Source organism: Ursus maritimus, unplaced genomic scaffold (genome assembly GCF_017311325.1).
Source record: "Ursus maritimus isolate PB19 unplaced genomic scaffold, ASM1731132v1 scaffold_2, whole genome shotgun sequence".
Taxonomy (NCBI): domain Eukaryota; kingdom Metazoa; phylum Chordata; class Mammalia; order Carnivora; family Ursidae; genus Ursus; species Ursus maritimus.
The window spans coordinates 103,533,624-103,556,616 of NW_024424452.1; the positions used below are offsets into that span (position 1 = coordinate 103,533,624).

At 55.1% G+C, this 22,993-nt stretch overlaps 1 protein-coding gene across 2 annotated transcripts in view; it reads right to left on the reverse strand.

Annotated features, from left to right (window-relative positions):
* PIK3C2B (phosphatidylinositol-4-phosphate 3-kinase catalytic subunit type 2 beta) overlaps window positions 1–21,173 on the reverse strand; it is a 46,364-nt gene extending 25,191 nt beyond the window's left edge. Inside the window, exons 1-13 of one of the 2 annotated variants that reach the window (XM_040636498.1) lie at window positions 20,872–21,173; window positions 16,961–17,993; window positions 13,590–13,690; window positions 12,823–12,977; window positions 12,389–12,509; window positions 9,453–9,564; window positions 9,232–9,311; window positions 8,817–8,880; window positions 7,191–7,337; window positions 6,551–6,584; window positions 5,066–5,261; window positions 3,927–4,049; window positions 226–393 (exon numbers count right to left, since the gene is read on the reverse strand). In XM_040636498.1, coding sequence (XP_040492432.1) covers window positions 226–393; window positions 3,927–4,049; window positions 5,066–5,261; window positions 6,551–6,584; window positions 7,191–7,337; window positions 8,817–8,880; window positions 9,232–9,311; window positions 9,453–9,564; window positions 12,389–12,509; window positions 12,823–12,977; window positions 13,590–13,690; window positions 16,961–17,905 — 2,246 coding nt within the window. In that variant the 5' untranslated portion in view covers window positions 17,906–17,993; window positions 20,872–21,173. Of the gene's footprint in view, window positions 1–225; window positions 394–3,926; window positions 4,050–5,065; window positions 5,262–6,550; window positions 6,585–7,190; window positions 7,338–8,816; window positions 8,881–9,231; window positions 9,312–9,452; window positions 9,565–12,388; window positions 12,510–12,822; window positions 13,015–13,589; window positions 13,691–16,960; window positions 17,994–20,871 lie in introns of those variants that run through there. The other variant, XM_040636499.1, reaches the window with a different exon arrangement.
* Between the last annotated feature and the right edge of the window lie 1,820 nt (window positions 21,174–22,993).

The following is a 22,993-nucleotide window of genomic DNA, read 5'->3' on the forward strand; positions in this document are numbered from 1 at the left end:
CCCCCCCCCGTCCTGCCCAGAAACTCTTGGTTACATCAACTGTCCTGGTCTCTCCTCCTGTGCCTTGGTCCCCCCTGCCCCCAACTAGGGCCCTCTGGACTCTGTGGGTGAGCCCCACATGGCCAAACCTCCCAAGGGACACTGGCTAGTGCAGCAGCCCCTCTCTCTATCCCCCTCCTTCCTTCCCGAGGCCAAGAAGCCGCGGGCGGGCGTGGGAACGCGTACTGCCTGAAGTTGAAGAGTGGGGTAGTGACCCAGCCCAGGGCTTCCGGCAAACGCCGCTGCTTATTGGCCTCTGACGAGCTCCCAGGCAGGGGGATGGGCAGAGCGTAGAGCGTGGCGCACAGCAGGGTCTCCCGAGGCAGCCGGTTCACCTGCACGGGGAAGCAGATCCTGGGGAGGACAGGAGACCATATCAGGAGGTGCCGCCCCTGTGGCGTCAAGGGCCAGGTGGCCCAGGAAGTCGAGGGCAGGCTGCGAACTCGACCTGCCTCTCGGGATATCAGATGTGCTCCCTGGGGAAGCCTGGAACCAGGACAGGTCCCAGACCGTAGGTGCAACCTCCACCGATGCTCCCAGAAGCACACTGTGCTGTCTTTGCAGCCTCTCTGTACAGTACGCCCAACGCCCCGATTTGGAGGCCACCTACAGTGACCAGACAGCCCTTGGGTCGCCAGAGCCATCTCCCAGTTCAGGTGACTACAGGTCCCACAGTGAAGCCACATGCCCCTTGTGTCAGGATTTCTGCAGAGGGTCACCCAGGAGCGGCTCCTCTTGACAATCCTCACCCCTCCCCCGCGTCCCAGGCTGAAGAAGCAAGGAGGAAGCAGCAGCACGGTGTTCTCTGCCCTCAGGCCACCCTCCCCCAAGAGTTCTCCCACCTGTCTGTCCTGTCCCCTTATTCTCCCAACCCCCAGGACACAACATGGTTTGTTCTCCCCCCAAAACACTTTCAAAGCCAAAGGGATAAAGAGAAGGGGCTTCCCGAAGTCCCTGGTGGGGAGAGCAAGCAAACTGGCCAGCGATGATAAGCACGGGGACACGTAAGCCTTGCCACTACCCAAGTCCAGATGTGTTCTCCCGGGGCTCCTCTGCCCTGATCACGCCCAGCCACTCCCTCCAAGGTCAGGATAAGGGGTGGGGTGAGGGAAAGAGGAACTGTGGAAAGTGAGGGAGGACCCACATTACCTTCTGGGGAAGCTGTCCCTGGGCCAAAGTCCACACTGTCACGCCCGCCTGGCCAGCCCAGGGCAGTTTCTACGCCAGAGGGCACAGAGGGAGGGCGGCCACCCCCAAGGTTCCCAGTGGCCTGATCAAGCAGCCTCCCTCCACTGCTGCCCCTCACTCCTGCAGGAAAATCTCCACCTAAGTGAGGCACTTCCTCCCACCCGCCAGAGACTGGCAGAGCCCTGCCGTCCCAGCTGCCTGTACCCTGGGGGCCCACGGCTATAATTAGGGCCCCTCCAGCAGCCAGCAGACATGCCAGGCTGGGGCTTGGCTAGGGGATGGCAGAGCACGGCTGCTGGGCCTATTTTGAGAGTTAGCTGATCCCGGTACTACGGCGGCAGGACAGTCAGCTGACCCCACAGCAAAGTGGAGAGGAGGCTGGTGCTGACCCCTCTCCTGTCAGCCCAGAAGAGGCTTCCCACTGTGCATCTGGAGGCAAAGAGACTAGGAAGCCACAACCCCTAGAACCAGCCAGAATCCCCTTCTCCTCAGTCCTGAGTCCATCTAGCATTCCAAAACCTCTCCCACGGACCATCATCCGGGGTTGGTCAGGATAACCAGTACATTGACTGCAGTCTGAACCTCCTTCCCGCCTGAGAAACCCCTCTGCAGACATTCCTCAACATCACATCACAAGGGCCACCTCCTCCAGGAAGGACTCCTGGGATGTGCCGGTTCCAGTCCTGGTTTTTGCTACTTGCAAGGTCGGAACTTTGCACACCTCTGTGCTGGGTTCCTCCTCAGTGGAGAGTGGAACATCGCTTCACTTGTGTGATGTGTGTACACATTGCGTACTTTTTGCTACATGACACTGAGGCTTCTGCACTGGAACGGGGCTATGCAAATAGGATTTGCATGCACAAATATCTCCGTGTGCCAGTCACCATGTCAGTCACTTGGAACAGGGAAACCGGAACTGAGAAGGCTCCCCCAGCTAAAAAGATGACAACGAGGATGAAGAAGGAAGCATTTCTCACATGCTGGCTACTGTGACACGCATTCTACTTGCAGTGTCCCGAAAGTTCTCCAATAGCCCTATAAGTTAGGCCCTGTTACTTCCCAAGTTTCAGCCTATGCTTTGAGCCCTACACCACGCAGCGTCTTCTCTCAGATGCCTTGATCCTGACCATGAAGGTGCCAAGAGTCTCTGTGGGGCACGTGGAATGGGGAGCACAGAGAGGAAATCTCCACAGGGCTCTAGCCAGGGACCAGCCCTTTGGGATTCGAGGCTGAATCTAAGACAGGGAGGAGAAGGAGACCCACAGAGCAGGCAGGCTGAGGTAGGGCAGGCCAGGCTGCCTCTAGGCCGCTGCTACTCTACGGGAATAGGGTCTGACCAGGCTGGAGCACTGGATAGCACGACCCCCTTGGCAGCAGCAGTCATCGAGGCCAGAGGAGCGGAAGGCGATGATGGAACTCCAAAGCCGTTTGCGCAGCCATCTACTGCCTCCGAAGAAATCTCTCCAGCCTTGGCGGCTGTTTGATGAAAGCTTTATTTACAGTTTTATTGCTCTACAACTTACACAAGAGTGAAGACAGGAGAAAGGGTCTGCCTCCCCAGCTATCCATCTGTTGAATAACCCACCTCTCCCCGTGTTTGCATAGACTCTGCCTCGGCCAATTTTGGCAACCTTGGCCTCCCCCAGGACCCTGTTCGGCCTCTAATCTGCACTCTAGATACTGAAGTTCCAGTTCTGCTCTGCAAATAAGGACTCAGTCTGGGGAAGTGAAGCTGGGGGCAGCAAACCAGGGGCTCTCTGGCAGTCTGGAGGGAGGGCAGGGCGGCACACAACACGGGTACAGGGTGGGCGCACCACCTGCAGCGCCTCCCCTCTGCACGTGCTTGCCTCCATTTCCCTCCTGCTCTGCTCGGCGGATGCCTATCTTCCCGACAGCAAACCCTGGTCAATAAATGCTGATTAGGGGGCGCCTGGGTGGCACAGCGGTTAAGCGTCTGCCTTTGGCTCAGGGCGTGATCCCAGCGTTCTGGGATCGAGCCCCACATCAGGCTCTTCTGCTATGAGCCTGCTTCTTCCTCTCCCACTCCCCCTGCTTGTGTTCCCTCTCTCGCTGGCTGTCTCTCTCTCTGTCGAATAAATAAATAAAATCTTTAAAAAAAAATAAATGCTGATTAATACCATCTTGTGCTTGCGGTTTCATACTTACATTTATACTTTATCTCATTTCAATGCCACAATGGCCTCTGAATTAAACAAATGGCCCCACTTTACAGTGTGAGGCACAGAGAAGCCAAAGAGGACGTAGGACCAGAGACACACCTAGAAACAGAGGCTTATTCCTGTGGCTCCCAGCCCATTCTTCCTTCCTCTGGACAACCTGCCCTTTCCCATCAAGAAGGAAGAAAGCACAGGCCCCTCTCCCTATTCCATGGAAACTTTGGGAAGAAGGGAAAAGATGAGAATCCCTCAGACTAGTTAAACCTCTTAAGGGAGACAGATCAAGACAAGAATTATTATGAAAGCTAACCATTAAGTTTTAAATGATCCTTTATGGTTTACAGAGAGAGCTTTTGTGGATTAGAAATGGTACTGGTCCCCATGGAAGGGTTAGGGAAGCGGAGACTCAAGAGGCTGAGGGCTTGTGTGGGTAGGGTTCGTGGGAGAGCCTGGTTCACTGCAGGTGTGGGCCCCTCTGCGGGGTCTGCAAGGGCGGCCCCGGGGCCCAGGGGGAGGGCTTACTGCTGGTCCCAGATGATGAGGTGGAAGAGGTACTTGGAAAAGTGAGCCTTTCGGGTGTAGAGGGGGCTGCATAGTTCCTTCCCGCCATGGCTGAGGGAGCAGGAGAGGTAGAAATCTTCATAGCTGCAACAGAAAGAGAAGGACGCTCAGCTCCCCAAACCGCATCGCAGTCACCCAGCCTAGGCCAAGCTCCATTTCTCCTGCGAAGACTCCTCCCTGGTCCCCGGGGCTAGAGCATGGGGTCACGGGGACAGGACAGCCAAATCGGATTTGTGAAAGCTTCAGGAGAAGCAACTGGATCTGGATCCCTCCGCCCACCTTCAGGCTCCACGCTGGGCCCACGGTTCCCCCCCCTTCGTTATTGGGGACCAGCCTGTGCAGCCAGCCGCCTCCTTAGAGTCGGTGGGTGTCCGTGTGCGCATGCACAAGCCACAAGGGTGGGGGGGGATGAAATCGACATATGCCGACGTGAATGCCAACACATGGGGGTCCCTGTGGCTCGTGACAGGTGCCTGACAGAAGAGGTCAGAGAAGGCCCTGGTTTCCCAGGCTGCCTCCTTTGTTCTCTGCCAATCGCCCAGAGGAATACATTAAGTGAGGAACAAAGAGGCAGGGGGGAAGGGAGAGGGGGGTCCGCAAAGGAGGGAGGTGGAGCCAAATGCTTTTTCCCCCAGGCCCTGGATGCCAGGGACCAGGCAGAGGAGCTAAGGATTACCAAAGGAAGGTCCCCCTCCACCCACCCCTGCAGGCCTAGGGAACTCCCGACAAAGGGTCATCTCCCACCTCCCCTCCCCCTCCCATTGTACAACTGCAGGGGAGTGCAGTCATTGGCCTTGGGGCATGCACGGGATCTGGGAAGCCGCCATCTGTCGCAGTGTCTCCATCAGCTGGCCTGGGGTGGGTGGGGGGCTGGGATGCCGATGCAACCGGCGCTGAGAGGGCCTGGCAGCGTCCTCTCCATCTCCCAGGGGACCTCCTGCCTCTCCTTGGGATGTCCCTGCCCACAATCCCCCTCAGGCACTTGGCTCCTTAGGTGTGCTGCAAGGCCACAGACCGCCAACTCAGGACAGTGGGGTCGCCCACAGACAGGGAGAAGCCACTCCGCTCACTCCCTAGAGGACATTCAGCCCTGGGCTCACCTGGTAGCCCAGGTGATGGGGATGCGGTGGGTGGCATAGACAGTAAAGGCCAGGGGCCCAGAGAACTGGCAGGCCTCCTGGACCAGATCGTGCTTGCGGCTCCCATGCACGGCCGTCTGGAAGTCCGCATCGAAGGTGCTGCCGTAGAGTTCCACCAGGTCCAAGATGGCGGCTGTCAGTGCTTCCACAACCTTCTCTGTGAAAAGAAGGGGTCAGAAGGAAAGGTCGCAAGGCCTCAATGCGCCCCATCCTGTTGCCATGGCACTGGCGAGGATGGTGTACCCCAGGCCAGGAGTCCCCAAATGCCAGTCAGTTTCCAACAACCATGACAAGGTTCACCCAGCTGTGGCGAAGTGAGGAAAATAAAAGCAGGCTCACAAGCTTCTCTCAAAATGATACTCAATTTTAAACATTCTCCTTGGGGCGCCTGGGTGGCACAGCGGTTAAGCGTCTGCCTTCGGCTCAGGGCGTGATCCCGGCGTTATGGGATCGAGCCCCACATCAGGCTCCTCCACTATGAGCCTGCTTCTTCCTCTCCCACTCCCCCTGCTTGTGTTCCCTCTCTCGCTGGCTGTCTCTATCTCTGTCGAATAAATAAATAAAATCTTTTAAAAAAATAAATAAATAAATTAAACATTCTCCTTATTTTTATATAGGGCTACTTAGTTTGTGTAAAATGTCCTTTCTTTCGGGAAATAGTGGGATTGATAATTGTCAGTAACTTTAAAAGTCATTGCTTGGCAAAAGAAAAGCAAACAATTTCTATGTTGGTCCCTAAAATAACGCTTTGTTCAGGGCGCCTGGGTGGCTCAATCGGTTAAGTGTCAGCCTTCAGCTCTGGTCATGATCCCAGGGTCTTGGGATCGAGCCCCGTGCATGGCAGGCTCCCAGCTCAGCAGGGAGTCTGCTTCTCCCTCTGCCTGCCGCTCCCCCAGCTTGTGCTCTAATAAATAAATCTTTAAAGTAAAATAAAATCATGCTTTGTGGGCAGGTATTAATTCATGAAACCCAAACGACTACAAATCACCAACCAAGAATCCCAGAGATACAGGCTTCCAGAGAAAGGTTCTGCTTGAAAGACTCAGCAGGGAAAAATTCTTTATCACCTTCTCCCCAGGCCTATTCTGAGTTGGAAACGCAGGCATCAGGAGCCTCCTGGAGAATAATGACACTCCTACCCTAGTAAGAGCCCAGGGCTAATTTTGCCTCACCACCCCCAGCTTCCCACGTACACCACCTCATCACCATCTCCCAGGGACACCACAGGAATAACTAGTAAAAATAATGAGAAAACATTTTGTGGAAAGAAATGTGCTCTCCAGCTGGAAAACACACACACACACACACACACACACACACACACACACACACCCAGAGGCAGACCTGGACCCATAAATCAAGGGGCCAGGGAGAAAAAGCAATCTGGGCAGAGACCTATTTTCAGCTGCCCCTGCTGAATAAAGAGACGGAGAGTAGTTTCCTTACCTCGGTTTTCCCTCACAGCCAAGACAGTGGGATCCTATTGGGGGAAAAGGAGAGGGAGGGGAGCTTCAGGGCTGTGGCCTTTTCTGGCACAGCTGGAAGAAGGGCTTTTCACAGCTGTGCTCATCTGGACCAGACTGGCCTGAAATGTGAGAAGCAGAGACTCCCCAGGGAAGACAGCGTCAGGGTTTGTACCAGAGCCATGTGATGGACATTGGGAGCCAGACCAAGGTTAAAGTCGTGTCCACCCAAATGAGACACTCCCTCCCACAGCCCACTGCAGCCCCGGTCGCAGTGGCTATCATGCTGGCCATGTGTGTGCAGCACAAGGCCCCCACTGCGGAGTCACGGAGCCCCTGGCTCAGGGGAGGGTTTGGTTTTGCACCCTGATGGGTATGCAAAGTGCCAGGCAATGCCTCGGTGATTATGAATAAAGCCTTTGCCAGCCCAGGCTCCTGGCGATCAGTGCCGGGGCAGACCCTCGCCTACCCTCATCCTCAGGAAGAGGGGACACAAGAACTCTTGTGGTTAAACTCCAAACTTGCAAGGTGGAGGTGGAGAGAGGACCTTTGAGTAAGTGGACACCTAGTCACCCAGTTACTGTTCTCCTCCTCCCCCACACTAACGCTCTGAGACCCGTTACCTTCTGAATTTTCGGCTGCATGCGGGAGGGGCAGGGGGGTAGCTGGTTGAGGGCGCTGGTGATCTCAGGGGTCTCCACGGCGGCTAGGGCGTTGCAGATGGCTTTCACAGACTGGACCACCCTGTCGGCCTTCAGTGGGAAGTCCCCCTGTGGGAGGCAGCACAGCGAGGCTGGCATGAGCACTCTCAGCCTCCAGCACCCACACTGTTGAAGGAATGGGCTGGGAGGAGTAGAGGTTCATGACCCTCAGGAGTAACACTGGACTCCCATGCTTGGTTTTCATACATGCGGCATTAGCGATGTTTGAAATCGCTCCCGTTGAATTACATGAGCCATGCCCAGGCTCCCAGGTCTTTTCAGGTCCTCCCTGAACCTCCCCTGATTCCCAGACTCCTTCTGGCAGCTACTGTACAAACACGTAACACACACATATCCCCCAGAGACATGCAGTTTTAATAAAACCAACCCACAGGGACTAGCAAGGAAGCCAGAGGCCATAGTCGGGCCCCTTTGCCCAGGCCGCCTTATTTCTCGTACTGTCACCTAGACCTTCCAGGAAGATGGCATCTCAGTACCACAGACAGGCCACACCCCTACGTTCTCCTCTGCACTTGGGCTCCTGCTGTTTTCTCACTTGGAATTCCCTCACCTGTCCTGTCTTGATTACCTATGAAGTTCAAATCACGGATCAGCCAACATCCAGCCTCCTTCTCAGAGCGCCCCCTGGCCAGTCTTCCAATCACTCTCCAAGAGCCTGTGATAAGTTCACCCTGTTCTGTCCGCTGAGAACCTTAGGTGACTATCCCATCTTTCCAGCAGGAAGATGGGTTCCCTGAAGGCTAAGACAATCCTTACGCTTCTCTACCCACAGCAGCCACTAACGTAGGGCCAGACTAGTCCACAAAAGGGGCTCAGACACCTTCCCCCTCACCACAGTAAATGTGGGCGTGGAGCAGAGGCTGCTAGAGAAGGGATTCCGGTGGTGGGTAGAGGACTGAGCTAGACATAATGCTCAACTCCCGCAAAGGGAAGAGTCCGTGACCACTATGAACTGGAACCATGAGATAGGGTTTTGAAGATCACTGTCCTCTTTTTTTTTGGGGGGGGGGGGTTCATGACATTTGGGGCAAACGTTTACGCTCATGGTTTTGAGGCTTAAAACTCCACGTGAATCCAAGTGAGGAGAGTCCTGGCCTGTCCCTACCTCTGGGACCCTTCACCTCCTGACGGTTTTCCACCTGTGACTCCAGCACATCAGAATGTCTCAAATCAGAGGTTCCTGGCTTTGCTCATAGGACGTGAATTCTGGAGCACATTTAAGTACAGCAGCCGGGCAGACAACTCTAGTCCCTTAGCATTGGAGTCGCCCGCTCCAGAGACCGGGATCAGGGCATAGCTCTGGACCGACTTCCACAGAGGAGCGGAGCCCCTCTGTGCATACTTGCCAGCTGCCCAAGCCAGCGGTCTTGGTTTGCCCAAGGCCTAGGGGAATGGAAAGAAGTGCCCTGCTGCTAGATTTTCAGTGTCTACTCCAGATCCCTTTAGGGCCGGCTGGTCCCGGGACGACTTTGGGAACGTAGAGGAGGAGCTCTGGGCAGCTGGGCCAGCCCCATGATGTACACTCACGTCGGCCAGCAGGAAAGCATCCACTTCATTGTGGTATGTGTCGAACAGAAGATCCAGGGCCTGCCTGGGGAGTTGGGGGCAGGGAAAAGTCATAGGAGAGGTCAGGACAGACCCAGGGTACTGGGAGACCCATTCTCTTCCTCCCTCCCCACAGCTCAGGATTCAGGCTCTAGTTTAAAGGGGTTCCCACTCTTTCTACAGGTTCACCACCCCTCACCTGGAGAATGATGGCCAAGTGCTAGAGGGAAGGCATGTAACACACCCTAGAGTGGGGATCTTCTGCTAGAATACTCTTGGGTCTCATCCCAGACACCTGTAAGAACCCCTGGCTCTGGCAGAAAGGCAAGCAAGTTATCCACTGGGGTCCCCTCACAGTTCCTGTTTGGCCCACATCCAAGATGGCACCCACGCTCACCTGCTGATGGTCTGTTTGACTGGCCTCTCTTGCAGATGGACGAGGTAGTTCAAGGTGGAGGGGCTCTGGTCGTCATTCACCTGTAGAAGAAGGGTACTATTCAGAGAGGAGTGGTATCCATCTCAACCCAGTGCTCCTACCCTACTCCTATCACCTTCTGCCCACTCCACCCGCCCACCCCCGTGCAGCCATCCACTACCCCCACCCGCCTCCGCACGAACCGTCCGGGCCAGGTCACTGCGTACGGCTTTCTGCTCCATCAGCTGTAGCCGAATGTCGATGTCGAACTTGCGGCAATACTGAATGTACTCATGGCTGCCCAGGGCATGCTTGCTGGTGGAACAGGGGGACAAGACCATTAGCACCCTGGGGACTCGGTGGGAAGGGAGATGTAGACCTTGACCTCGGGGAGAGAAAAACAGGAGGAAGCGGGCAGTGACGGGGGTACCACCTGGGCTCCTGGAAAATGTCATTGCAGAGCTCAGGGAAAGACATGGAGGTCTGTCTAAAGAAAAGTCACCTGAACCACACAACCTTGGTCTGCACAAATGCTGACTTCCCTCATCATTTATTACCTGTGTCATCATCATGGATCACTCCATGGGTGGACTTCTGGAGGGGGGGCAGTGATTAAACCCCATTCTCTCGGCTTTGATATACAGGACACTTTGGAAGTCACCTGTGCTCCGGCTGGGGCGTGGAGCTGAGCGACACTCTTCCCACACTGTGGTCCTCAGTCTCCTACTCCCTACCAGCAGTGACCGGGGTGCTGAGGCCCACCAAACCAACCCACCAAGATTCTAGGTCTGTAACTCCCAAGCCCAAAAAAGTCTGCTTCTCCCCTCTCCGTGGGTCCTGTCCGACTGTGAGTAACAACACACATCTCTGCAGACTTCCTGACCAACACCCACCTGCAGGCCATTCACTGCTGAGCGACAACACATGAGACCCTGTTGACCCGAGTCTCGCGGCGGCCTTGGGAGTCCCTCCGCGACCCAGCCTTTTCCTCCCTCCCAAATCACACCAGAGTCAGAGAGGAAACCCAGGAGAAGGGGCAGAGGGAGTCTGTCTTGCAGACCAGCACTGCAGGCCTGGGCCGGGTCCCAGCAGCTGGGTAACAGAAGCCGGAAAGGGACTTCCTTCCTCAGCAGAGCTGGGAATCTAGGCCAGAAATGGAGGGGAGAGGAGGGGAGCAAAGGGGAGGAGTCTGTGCAGAAGCCGAAGAGGTGCCGGCCTGAGACCGGTCTGGGAACAGCCAGGACTTAAGGGGTTCTCCACAGCCTGAGGGGCCAAGCCTCAGATCTAGGCCCCAACCTGCCAAGGCTGAGCCAGAACTAAACCTTGCGGGTGGAGAGGCTGGGCAGGGGGGTCTGGTGGGAGTGTCCCAGGAGGAAGGAAGAGTGTGGTGGGGGTGGGGGAGGCAGCAGGAAACCCAGCCCTCCCCTGGGACAGTCTCAAGGTTCTTATCTGAGAGCAGCCTGCATCCTGGACCCACCACGCCCCCTCAGCATCAGCCCCTGCTCAGCCAGGGTGGGAAACCACAGGGCTTCCTTGGGAGCTAGCAGCTTTCTAGAACCCCCAGAGGGTCTGTCCATCTCCACCCAAGGCAGCTGTCTGGTGCTCAAAGGTCTAGGATTTTCTGTGGGGTGGGAGGGAAGAGAAGAGCCTTGGTGGAAGAGGGGGGCTTCGGGACCAAGAGTCTTGGACACTGGGGTCCCCTGGGGACTGGACCGACGTTCTCTGTGGAAGGCCTTCCTCTGTGTGCATTCAACTTAGAGTGGGAGGGGCATGACCTCGGGACCACGTCTCCAGCTGCACCTCACGCTGAACACTCTAGCTGGGTCTTGGCAGGAAGTCAGAACCTGATAGCTGGTCTACCATCTTTGGCTCTGGGGGCTCAAGGACTATGAGAATATCCAGCTAATGGATCCCCATGTTCTCCTCCCTTTGGGCTGGTCCTTCCCTGCTCCTTGGGTCATTCTCACATTTAATCCTTGCTACACTTTAGGGAAGAAACTGAGGATCGGGGTTTTACACCTAGTAAGTGGCAAGCCACAACCCAAACCAGCTATACTGGTGTGACCCATTATGCCCCTTCTTCCCTTACAACAGTGCCTGGGGTGCTCTCTGCCAGGAGACCTTGAGTCTAGGACCCCTTCTTATTCCTCTAGGGAAGGTGAGTACACATTGAACGCCTTTGAACAGGGTTCCTGGGGCTATGCCACGCAGGGCCCTGCCCTTCCTTTCCCCAGGGTAAAAGAAACGAGTCAAGAACTGCTCTAGCCATTGGTCAAGCATCCTTGCATCTCGAGCAAGTGGTGGCACTCATCCAGCACTCCGAAGAACTGAGATCCAGGCCCCTCCTTTCCCCACTGCCAAGGCCTACTTTCCCTGAGTGGCCAGGGAAAGTGGGCAGTAGGCAGCCAGAAGCCTGGGGAGGAAAGCACATCTCTTTTTTCCTTATCTGCTGCCTTCCAGCTGATTCTAGATCCTGCCCCACAGCCCTATCCCCTGAGGCGTGTACCCTCCTCCCCCTCCCGCCCCAGCACTCAGAGCCCCAGGGCAGTGGAAAGGGCATAGCTGTAGCTGGTCCACATCAGACTTTCCAGGAGGCTGCCTGCTGCCCAGGGCACTGGATGGAGAGGAACTGGAGGCAAGCCTCTGGTGGAAAAATAGCTGCACATGCCGGAGGGGGAAAGGTTTCTTGGCAGGGAAACGGGGAAGAGGGAGCATTTGTAATCTTTCCCCTAAGTTCCACAAGGGCACTTCTGCCCAGTCCTCCATCTGCCCCTGGCCATAAAGACACACAATCTAGGAGAAGTAGCCCCTGACAGTCCCCTCTCCCCCTCAGCCCCACACCCGCATCTCTCCACACGCAGACGTCTGCAAGCAGATATGACTTAGTCTTTGCCTGGTCCCAGCTCCAAGCTCTTTCCACAGCAGACTTGGCTCAGAAGCCGGCCAGCCCTGCTGGAAGACAGTGCCTGGGGAAAGTGCGACGTGGCTGTGAGTGTGCCCAGAAAGCAGTCGTGGAATCAGGGAGGGGCTGCCAGCCCCAGGCCGCCAGCCCAGCACCACCCCGAGGAAGCCCCCTGACAAGCCTACCACCCAGAAGGCAGGTGCCGCTTCCTACCCGCCTTGTCCACAGTTCACTCACTTCTGCAGGAACTCCTCCAGCCCGCAGGGCTTCAGCACAAAGTTCCCCACGTCCACATCCCTCAGTTCATCGTGGGTGTAGCACAGAGTCTGGTGGATAAGCAAGTCTACGGTGGAAGAACCTGTAACGGGTGGGGTGGGGAGGGATGATGGGGAGAGCCGGAGTGGGGGGGGCGCTCAGCATCCCCACACTGATCGCCCCATTCCTGGGTAAGCATTCTCCAGCACCACCCAGCTATCCCACAATTTGGGATTGGGGAAAATAACCGTGGGCCCCTAAAACTGGCCCCAGAGCCCGTCCCCTAGAGAAGCATCCCCACTGCCCCTCCTCAGGGCCCCAGGTGGGGTGGGACTTGAGGTCAAAGGACCCTATCGTCCAAACCACAGCCATCCCTGCCCCACCTCAAGGGATGCTCATCCGCCCTCCCCACTTACAGTTGCAGGTAAAAGTGAGTGGCTCCTGTATGCTGTCACACAACACGGTCACCTTCAGGTTGACCTCATCCCCGAGGTGCTCTGGGCTCGCAGTGACAGCACTCCAGACATAGCCAGTCAGGGAGTAGTCTTGGATGTCAGAGCCAGATCGAAGGCTGTGCAGGAAGAGAGGGAGAAGGACCCTCGCTGTGCCTTCAGAAGAGAGCAGTCGAGAAGACGCCTGCTGGGACCCTCCCACCCTGAGGCCAAGGGCCCTTCTGTCCCTGCTCAGGCTGGCCCTCCAGGTCTATAGCCCAGGATGGGGGGGCAGTGGGGAAGCAGCTCTGGGAAACCATGTTCTTAACACATTTGCTACAGTTACAAAATGTTTCCCAAGCCCTGCTGAATGGCAGAGACAGCTGACAATGACAAAGCTTTCTGTGCTAAATTCAATGCAAAATTCTCCCAACTCCATTTCCTTCCTCGTTTAGCTCCAGGTAATATACTCTTAGCTCCACCCAGGGTGCGTTTGCTCCTGAGGACAACTGAGCCCGAAGCCACTGGGATAATTTGTCTGTTGGATCGAGGGTTCATAAACTTTGCCCAAAATGTGAAACTTCTAAGATTTCAAAAAGCCCACAAACACCTGTTGTAGGAAGCACCCCATAGCTGTGAATTGAGAGGGAATCAATATGGCTCTCCTTCCTTCCTAGAGAAAGTTCTGAGCGGGCTGGCCCTCCTCCCTAGCCCCCAGAGCCCTCCCCGACACCCCATCCTTAAACTCTTACACATCCAGCATGTGGCAAAATGCAGCAACTTCCTCATCTCTTTCCTCTGAGACCTCAAACAATTCATGGCCATTGGCGACAGCACGGCGTCGCAAGTCCACCTTTAAGAGAAAAGCAGCTGACTCAGCGCCTTTTCCCTCATGGCGCCCCCCTTCCCACAGGCTGCTCCCACATCTAAACGCTGACACTCTGGGTGTAAAGGCTTTTGAAGCACTGAACATTCGGGGCACAGGAAAATGTGGGAAATCCAGCAATCTCTTTAACTGCTGTCCCAGGAGACTGGGAGCCAAGTGGAAAGAGAACTCGAAGCCTTGGCTGAGGCTGGAAGTCTGGATGGGATGGACAAGAATGTGGCCAAACCTCCTCTCCCGGGGGCGCGGGGGGGGGGGTGCCAGCATCTAATAAGCTCAACCCAGGTTAGGCAGCACACAGCACTGCTGGGTCCCCGGGCTGGCTTTCTGGGGGTGCTCCCGGGAGTGTGGCAGAGAGCTCTGCAAGCAGCCGTTTTTCCCCACCCCGCTGTGGAGGCCAGGGCCAGTGGGTTGCCCAAACAGTGCCCAGGGAAGCTGGCCTTGGGGCAAAAGCCTCAGCATCCACAGCAAGCCCCAGGGAGCCAAAGCAGACAGAGACGGAGAGTCCTCAGATGGAGGCCGTGACTCAGACACATGTGCCTCCTCGGTCAATGCTACTTGAGGAAGAAAGTACCAAAGCGGCTTTCTGGGCAGGAGAGAACCTGGAGAAGGCTTAGCTCCTCCTGGCTCCTGAGCGTCTCTCGGTTCTGCTCAGCGGGAGTGTCAGGGGGCCTGCCTGGGCCCCACTTCCTATCCGAGAACCTGCGTGTGGTGGTGGGGATTCTGTCAGAGGAGACTCGACCTGTCTCCCAGCACAGAGCTGCTCTCAGTCACCCCGACGGGTGCTAAGGCGGCCCTCAACCAAGGCCTGCAGCCGGGGCCCCAGGGAGGAGGAAGTGGCACGGGGAGCTGGGGCATGGCAGGTCTCTGCGGGACAGGCCGCCCCCTGGGAATGAAGCTGCAGCTCGGATGGGGCTGGAGCCCCAGGCTGCATCCGGCAAAGGCGGCCGCTGCCAGCAGCTGCTTCCGGGGAGCTCCGGCCTGTGCACAGAGCAACGCTTCACCTCTCGCCCTCCCGCTGGCTGTTCTCATGTCCCCGCCCCTGGGGGCAGATGGCAGCAACTGAGCTCCTCATTTGAATATCCAAATTGTTTCCTCTGAGTGACCCCTCTCATTAGCCTTGCTCCGGGGGTGAGCGTGGAGGGGTGCAGAGGGGCGGGCGGCAGCGGGGGCAGTTGGCATGTGAGGCCCTTGCTCTGCCAAGTTCCAGCCTGTGTCCCACTCACAACAATAGTACCACTGTCAGCAATTAACCCACAGAAGTGAGGGTAAGAGAGTGACAGAGACAGAGAGACCAAGAGACAGAGAGGGGAGGGGGAGGGGAGGGGGCTAGAGAACAGAGTGGTACTGAAGGCCATTTTCATGCCCTTCAGTACCACTCCCTGGCTCCGTAAGAAAACAAAAGCCACTTACGTTTGCCCTGCTGGCAGGCCCTGGTGGCATCGGCCGATGTTGGCTGGGGGAGTCTGCCGGGCCGAGGCTGGCAGCGGGGGTACCAGGCTGGCATTCGGAGCCAACCATTTCCAGAACTGGCTCCGCAGGCCTGGGATAAGGAGGGTCCCTCCGTCTGAAAGCCCGGTGGAGGCGGGGTGGCGGGATGGGCCGAGGGCCCGAGAGGTCCCCCCGCCCGGTGGGATGAGCCCCTGCACTGAGCTGAGGTGGGGATGACCAAGGCCTCATTTCCCCCCTAAGAACTGGCAAGAGCTTTTTGCTCTGCCCTAGCTTCCTCAAGGACACTCTGGACCAAGCTCCCGCTTAGAACCCCGGTGACACGCAGGGGTTAGGGGAAGGGTAAGGCGGTGGAAGGAGGAAAGAGAGATAGGGAGCAACAGAGGTGACCACCTACCCGGGTGGCCTGACTCTGAGTAGGCCCCGCTCTGGGTGAGGAACTCGGAGCCGGGAACAGGAATCTCCCCGTCCCTATAAATAGCGGGAGCAGCCCCACCTCTCGGAGCAGGGCCTTTAAAAAGCCCTGAGCTCCAGAGTCGTGACTTCTCGCAGAAGCTGATTCTGCTCTGGGGGACTCTCTTAGCAGAAGCACAGGAAGGAAGGACCACGTGGCTTTCCCAGAGTTGTGAAGGATCCCAATTGCTGGGACACAGGGCGGGAAAGCCCCCGTGTCCCTTAGACAATGGATAAGCAGGAAACAGGGATGGAATGAAGTGCAATGCCGTTCCTACGGAAGCCGCCAGCCGTGAGGGCACCTCCGGACTCCCTCTGGGGTCAGGGCTTCCAGACCCAAGGGGGAAACTCCAAGTGGCCTCAGGTCCCACCCACGGAGATGCTGCTGACACTCTTTTAAACCAGAGAAAAAAGATCAAAGCTGTCCTGGAACCTGCCCCGTGCTTCTGTGTGGATACTTGGCTATTTTATACTGTGTACGGACAAACGCAAAATTAGTATTGTCACACTGCTATCTTTCCTAAATATTTTCACCGTGAAAGCAGGTGGACGGTGGGGCTGCATAAAATGTGAATGCCCCAAATGTCACCAAACTACATACTTCAGACGGCCGAGATGGTAAATCTAGTTCTGTATAGTTCCCCGCAGTGAGAGAGAGAGAGAGGAGGAGAGAGAGACAGGCAGAAAGACACAGGGGAGCTAGAAATAGAAGCAGAGGGACAGAGAGGAGAGAGAAAGAGAGAGAGAGAGAGAGAAAGGCAGAGATTGGGGGGGGAGAGAAATAGACTGAGAGACAGTGGGAGACAAAAGGAGACAGAGAGCAAGAACCAGCAAGCTTTGGAACGAGAGGGACCAGGCAGGGTTGTTGAGGGGTGTGGACTGGGGTCTGGTGACCAGTGAGCAGTAAAGACTGGTTAATACCACGACGGGGCCTTATCACCACGCAGCACTTTGGGCAGAGCAGGTCAGAAAGCAGAGGCAGCCTGCTCCAGGCCACAGGCCATTTGGCCACAGAGTCACAAAGAATCCACTCAGCCCAGTTCCATCCTTACCTTGTGAAGTGAGCCCATGCTAACAACCAAAATTTCAAAACACCTGCCCCCGCAAGGGCTGTTTGGGCCCAAAACTCAGCCCTGAAAAGGAGCCATGTCTCCACTGGTGCCCCTCTTCCTCTCCCCAGCCAGGGCCCAGGGGCCAGAAGACAGGAGCAGAGGGGAGGAGAGGACCAACGGGGTGAGCGGGTAGCAGATTTGAATTTGGAACAACAAAGAAGAAAGAAGGACTACTCTTTGTTTCTGAATGGAAAGGAGGGCAGAAGGAACGCAACGAGGTCCTCACCGGAGCGGCGGAAATCCGGCGGTTCTTGCCCGGGGTCGTATTTTTCCCGTGGGCGTAGCGGGACGCATAGGTGCGGGGCGGCACCTGAGGGGGCATGGTTTTGCTCCGAGCCACGGGTTTCCCAGGAGTGTCCTTGCCACCGAAGTCCAGGGGCCCCCGGCCCTCCTTCCAGCCCCTGGTGGTGTCTCGCAACATCTCCGCATCGTAGGTCGACTTCAGGTTGAGACGGGTGATCGCGTCGTTGATACCGTCATAGTCCACAGGCCCCAGGAGGCGCCCCGGACCCCCACCGCCCAGCTCCTCTTCCTCTTCCAGGATGCGACGCCCTAGCAGTTTGCCTGGAGGGTGTTCCACCAAAGAGAACGTGTTGACGTCATTGGGCTGGGAGATCTTGGAGGAAGAGGGTGACCCCTTTCTGGGAGGCAGCGGAGGGGTGTCCCAGATAGAGACGCGGGGAGGCAGAGGAGGTGGGGACAGTTTCTTGGAAGAGCTATCTATGTCCCCCGATCCTAGGTCCCCAGGGGAGAAAGAGAGCCCCTCATCTGAACCATCGAAGATGTAGAGATAGTCTCGAGCCAGAGAGCCTTTGGGCCAGGGATCCGGGCCAGGCTGGGAGCCCTGGGAGGTAGAGTGGTTGGATAACCCTTCCTGCGGGGAGAGGGAGTTGTAATTGAGGGTAGGATCGGAGCCAGAAAGACCACGTAAGAGCTTGAGGTCCTTCTGCCTTCCTGCCGGCTTGTTGTAGAAGTCTAGGACAGGCTCATCCCAGCTGATGAGAGAGGAGTCTGTGTTCTGTTTGGCTCTGCTCTCCTCCTTGTCGTGCCGAAGCCGGGAGAGCGCGTCGTACTCCATCTGCAGGGCTTCGGCCATGGCCAGCTCCTTGCGGCTGATGCCCACCGACTCCAGGGACTTCCAGTGTTCCCCACTGCCCTGAGTCGAAGACATGGTGAAGACGGGGGACGGAGGAGACAAGGAAGTCTTCTACTTCCTCCCAGCGTCAGGTGTACAGGATTCTGGCATGGTGTCTGGGCACCTGCAGGTGAGGGGTTAAAAATATCATTCAGCCATAAAAAGACTTGAATTAATAATGTGACTTGGGTGACATAATCTGGGCCACTGCCTGTTTCTTGAGTGCCTACAACAGATCAAAGAAACAAAAAGATGGAGAAAAAGAGAAATACCAAGGCAACTCTATTTATCTATTGAATACATCCATCCACCTTTCCGTTCATCTATAGATGTCTGGTCCCTCGCTCTCACCCTCCTCTCTCTCTCCCGTGTACTCCGAGGAAAGAAGGAGGCACCTCGCATCAGCCGAGAGAATATGGAAACAGGGGCTCTTCGATCCGTTTAAAGAGGACCGTTCCCATACCCTGCTGGTGGGGAATGTGAAATGGGGCCACCACTTTGGAAAACAGGCGGCCTCTCGAAAAGGTAAACATCCACCTACCATATGACTCAACTACCCCACTCCTAGTCACTTATTCAAGAAACATGAAAGCACATGTCTGCACGAAGACTCATATATGCATATGGTAGCCTTTGTCATAGCCCCAAACTGGAAACCACCCAGGTCTGTCCATCAACAGGGGACTGGATTAAAAAATGTGATTGCGTCCACAAAATGACACTAAGTCAGCCACAAAGAGGAATGAATTACTGACACATGCGCTAACACGGATGCATCTCAAAATACCTACATCGGAGTTAAAAGAAGCCCGACAAAAAAATATGAATATGCAGGATTCCATTTATATAAAATCCTGGAAAATGAAAACTATCTACAGTGACAGAAAAGCAGATCAGCGGTTATCTGGGAAGGGGGGGCAAAGAGAGATGGATGACAAAGAAGCTTAAAGGACACTTTTGGAGATGCGAAATATGTTCATTACATTGTGACAATGGCTTCATGGCTACATAAATATGTCACAACTTACCGGACTGTACACCTTAAACAGGTACAGTTTATTGTACGTCCATTATACCTCAATAAAGCTATAAAGTGAAACAGAGTCCAATGAAACAGACCTTGTAACCACTCAGACTGCACTAAGATCCTCCCCAAACACACCAACAGGGGCAATTAAACAAAGCCAGGTAACAGGTGAGACCCGGGTACCTGAAGGACTACAGGTGTGCCATATGGATTCCCCTTGGCCCTCAGGAAGCCAGGCAGGGAGGCACGACCCCTAGGCCAGCTGGTCCTGACTACAAGCAGCCCCCTCCATGCACTGCAGTGTTGGTATCCTTTTCTTTAGAAGCCATGACACGAAGACGGCGTTGAACGAATGGTTGTCAGGACACAGCGAGCCTGGCCCAGCGCTTCTCAACCCCAGTTACAAGTTAAAAACACTGGGGCCACTTTTTCCAAGTACTGTTGCCTGGGTACTCTTAAGAAAGATTCTAATTCAAATGGCCTGTGGTAGAGCAGTGGTATTTTTCAAAACCCCAGGAGATTCTGGTCTAAAGCTGAAGCTGAGAACCACAGACTTCTGAGTGTATGTGGTTCAGATGAGGTTGGGGGAGACGAGTGTGAAGTGGCCACTTCTGACCCTTAGCGCCAGCAGCCAAGAAGTTCACGATTTCGTACAATTATAAAAAATTATTCATTCTATTGTACGGCTTTACCCAGCAGGTAATCAACATGAAGCACGTTGTTCCTTATGCTCAGAAAGTTGGAAACATCAAAAGGAAAAAAGTTCAGGTAGATACTTGGGCGGCAAGTTCCATCAGGTCCCTAATGTGTTAGGACAAAGGTATTTCTTGACCTGAGGTGCCTGCCCAGGACCCTCGTGTCTCTGTCAGGCACAGGCACAGAACCCTGGCCTAGAGGGCCTCGGCTGGCTTAGTCAGTCTTAGCGAGCAGCTCCCCCAAACACTGAATAGCCCAACTCCAGCCTCGGGGCATACGAAGTGGTTCTCTGCCTGTTGAGTTTGTCTACCCTTCAACAACTTCTTACAGGTTACTTTTCACCCACAGAGGGTAAGAGGGAGTCTCACTATTTGAAATTCAAAGGAATTGGATGAGTTGATGGAGATACCCAGAACACAGCTGCTGGGAGTTGGGAAACTGGTCCCAGGAAAAGGTCCTAGTACTTTAGATCACAGACACCAGAGAAATGCTCCAAACTGGACCAAGCCTTTTATTCCAGAGAGTATTAAGTCTTAGGGGCGCTGACACTTGGCCTCATTTTTGGTCCCCCCCCCCACACACACACGGCTGTCTCTTCTTTCTTGTTGTATAGTTTCTTGGACTCTGCCATTTCTGGGCTTCTTTGTCCCTCCAGAAGTCAGGTCAACCTGTGCTCACCTCACTGTCCTTGGTGTCACAATCTCCAGGAGGCAGAATCCCCATCAGCAGTAAACACCAGGGACACTGAGTGTGACTGGGGTCCTGTCACGAGGACAGCTGGGACGTGCCCTGAACACCTGCTGTCCTGGGATGAGGCTGATGGTCAGGAATCCCAGGGGGAGTCTCTGTCCCCATGGGCAGCTCAGCCCCTGACCATCTCTGGGCTCTAGTCGGTGTCTGAGGCTAATTAGTACACTGATTCTGGGACCCCAGGCTCAGTGCTGCTCCCCTGGAGCTCAGGGCCCATGAGGATGTGACACATACCCTCTCTGGGCTCTCAGGGCTGGGCTGTCACCCACCTCCAAAGAGGCCGGACCTCTGCTAAGAGTATTCTGTCCCAACCCAGGGCCACAGGGCCCGTGACCTCAGGGACGGAGTCCCTCTTATCTTTGCCTCTTCTCCACTCAGATGTGGGCCCTCTGACAGAATCTTCTGGGTCTGGTTGGCTTTGGGTAACAGAAATTCCTTCTTCTAGTCATAGTCATGGGTGGCCGAAGGAACAATTGTATGTGTCCTGAACGTGCTGAACGCAAGACACAGGGAGCAGAGCTGTGCCCACCCCTGAGTCCAGTCGGGTCCCAAATCTTTCCGTCCTGGGTGCTCTGTCTGGGTTTGGTAATTCCACCTCTGAGACGGCTCTGGAGCGCACAGGAGCAGCTTCTCCTTCAGTTTTACTGGGCACCGCATCAGCCTTTTACCTGCAGGACCAGACCTGTGATACACAACTCATGACCACAGTAACAACAAGGAATCAAATGATTTTAGAAATAAGTTTATAGGGGCGCCTGGGCGGCTCAGCCGTTAAGCGTCTGCCTTCAGCTCAGGTCATGATCCCAGGGTCCTGGGATCGAGCCCCACATCAGGCTCCCTGCTCCGCTGGGAGCCTGCTTCTTCTTCTCCCACTCCCCCTGCTTGTGTTCCCTCCCTCCCTGGCTGTCTCTCTCTCTCTGTCAAAGAAATAAAATCTTAAAAAGAAAGAAAGAAAGAAAGAAAGAAAGAAAGAAAGAAAGAAAGAAAGAAAGAAAGAAAGAAAGAAGAGTTTATAGACCCCTATTCAACTGAAAACAGAAGGCATTTCTTTTCCATTGTTTTTCCATCCATGCTTTTAACCCTAAATTCCATCCATTTATTCTCTGCAATAAACAGAGATCTGATTTAAAAAAAAAAAAAAAAGACACCTAGGAGGCTTAGCTGGTTGCGTTGTCAACTCCCGATTTGGGCTCAGATCATGATCTCAGGGTCATGAGATTAAGCCCCACGGCAGGCTCTGCGCTGGGTGTGAAGCCTGCTGGAGATTCTCTCTCCCTCTCCCTCTGCCCCTCCCCAACTCCCCACTTGCATACGTGCTTTCTCTCTCTTAAAAAAAAAAAAAAAAAAAAAAGATTTGCCTTCGCCAGGCACCATTATGATGAGGAAAACTGAAGCCATTGGAAATAATCTAACTTCCTGCCTCTCTCACGCACGAATTTATCCACACTTGCGTGCAGTCTTTCTTCTTTTCCGTCTCAGGGGAAGCAGGTTCCTGCCCCCTGCGGAGGCACAACCTTCTTGCGCCCTTGTCCCATTCACTGGATCTCCTCCGGGAGGATGCCCCCCGAGTTCCCTTCCCTCTGCGGGACCTGCGCCGCATCTCCTTACCGGGGTCTCTCCCTTCAGCACATAAACATGTTCAGGCTCCTTCTAGCCTTAAAAAGAAAGCATGAAAAACAAAAACAAAAGCAAAAACCCTACACCCTAAGCACTTTCTCTTGCCTTTTGTCCCCTAGCCAATACCTTCTCTGTTGTGCCTTCCCAGCTAAGCTCTACGAGAGCACAAGACAGGTGAACTTTCCCAATCCCATTTACCCTGCGACTCACTGTAATCTGGCTTCTGTCCCCGTCCTTCTACGAACACCACCCCAGCAACAATGCCCAGGCCATCCAATTCCACAGGCCTTTTTTTTTTTTTAAGATTTTATTTATTTGAGAGGGAGAGAGAGACAGCACAAATAGGCAGGGGGGGGGCGGCAGAGGGAGAAGCAGACTCCCCGCTAAGCAGGGAGAGGAGGGGCTCGATCCCAGCATCCTGAGATCACCTGAGCTGAAGGCAGACACTTAACCGACTGAGCCACCCAGGGGCCCCTCCACGGGCATTTCTATCTCCCAGACGTGGCTGCTGCATTTCGCTTTCCAGACCCTCCCCTTTTTCCCTAAACCCTCTACCGCTTGGCTTCCATGACACGACTTTTTTTCATGTTCTCCCCCTCCTTCTTTGTCCTGCTCTTCCTTTGTCTGCTCCTGCAATGTCGGTGTTGGCTCAGGACTCCGTTCTCAGCCATGTTAACACCCTCTGCTCGAGCAACCTTGCCTCTCATCTCCCATTCGTTCCACTGGTGTGTTAGAGCGTATCCAAAGGGGTATCTTGCCCCTCAAGTGGATATCACCCGTATCTCAAGCCCCAAATGTCCCAAACTGAACTACCACCTTGTCTTTTCCCTTCCCACAACCTCTCCTCCCTCCGGTCTCCCCACTCTGGCAAAGGGCACCAGCCAGTCGCCCAGGCTAGAAACCCATCCTTCGCCCGGCCCCCACAGCCCGTCACCAAAGTCTTCCTCAGAGAGCGACTTTGCCTCATTAGTGTTCCCGAATCTATTTCTTCCCACCATCCCAAGGGCTGTGGCCCTCATTGAGCCCTTATCTTC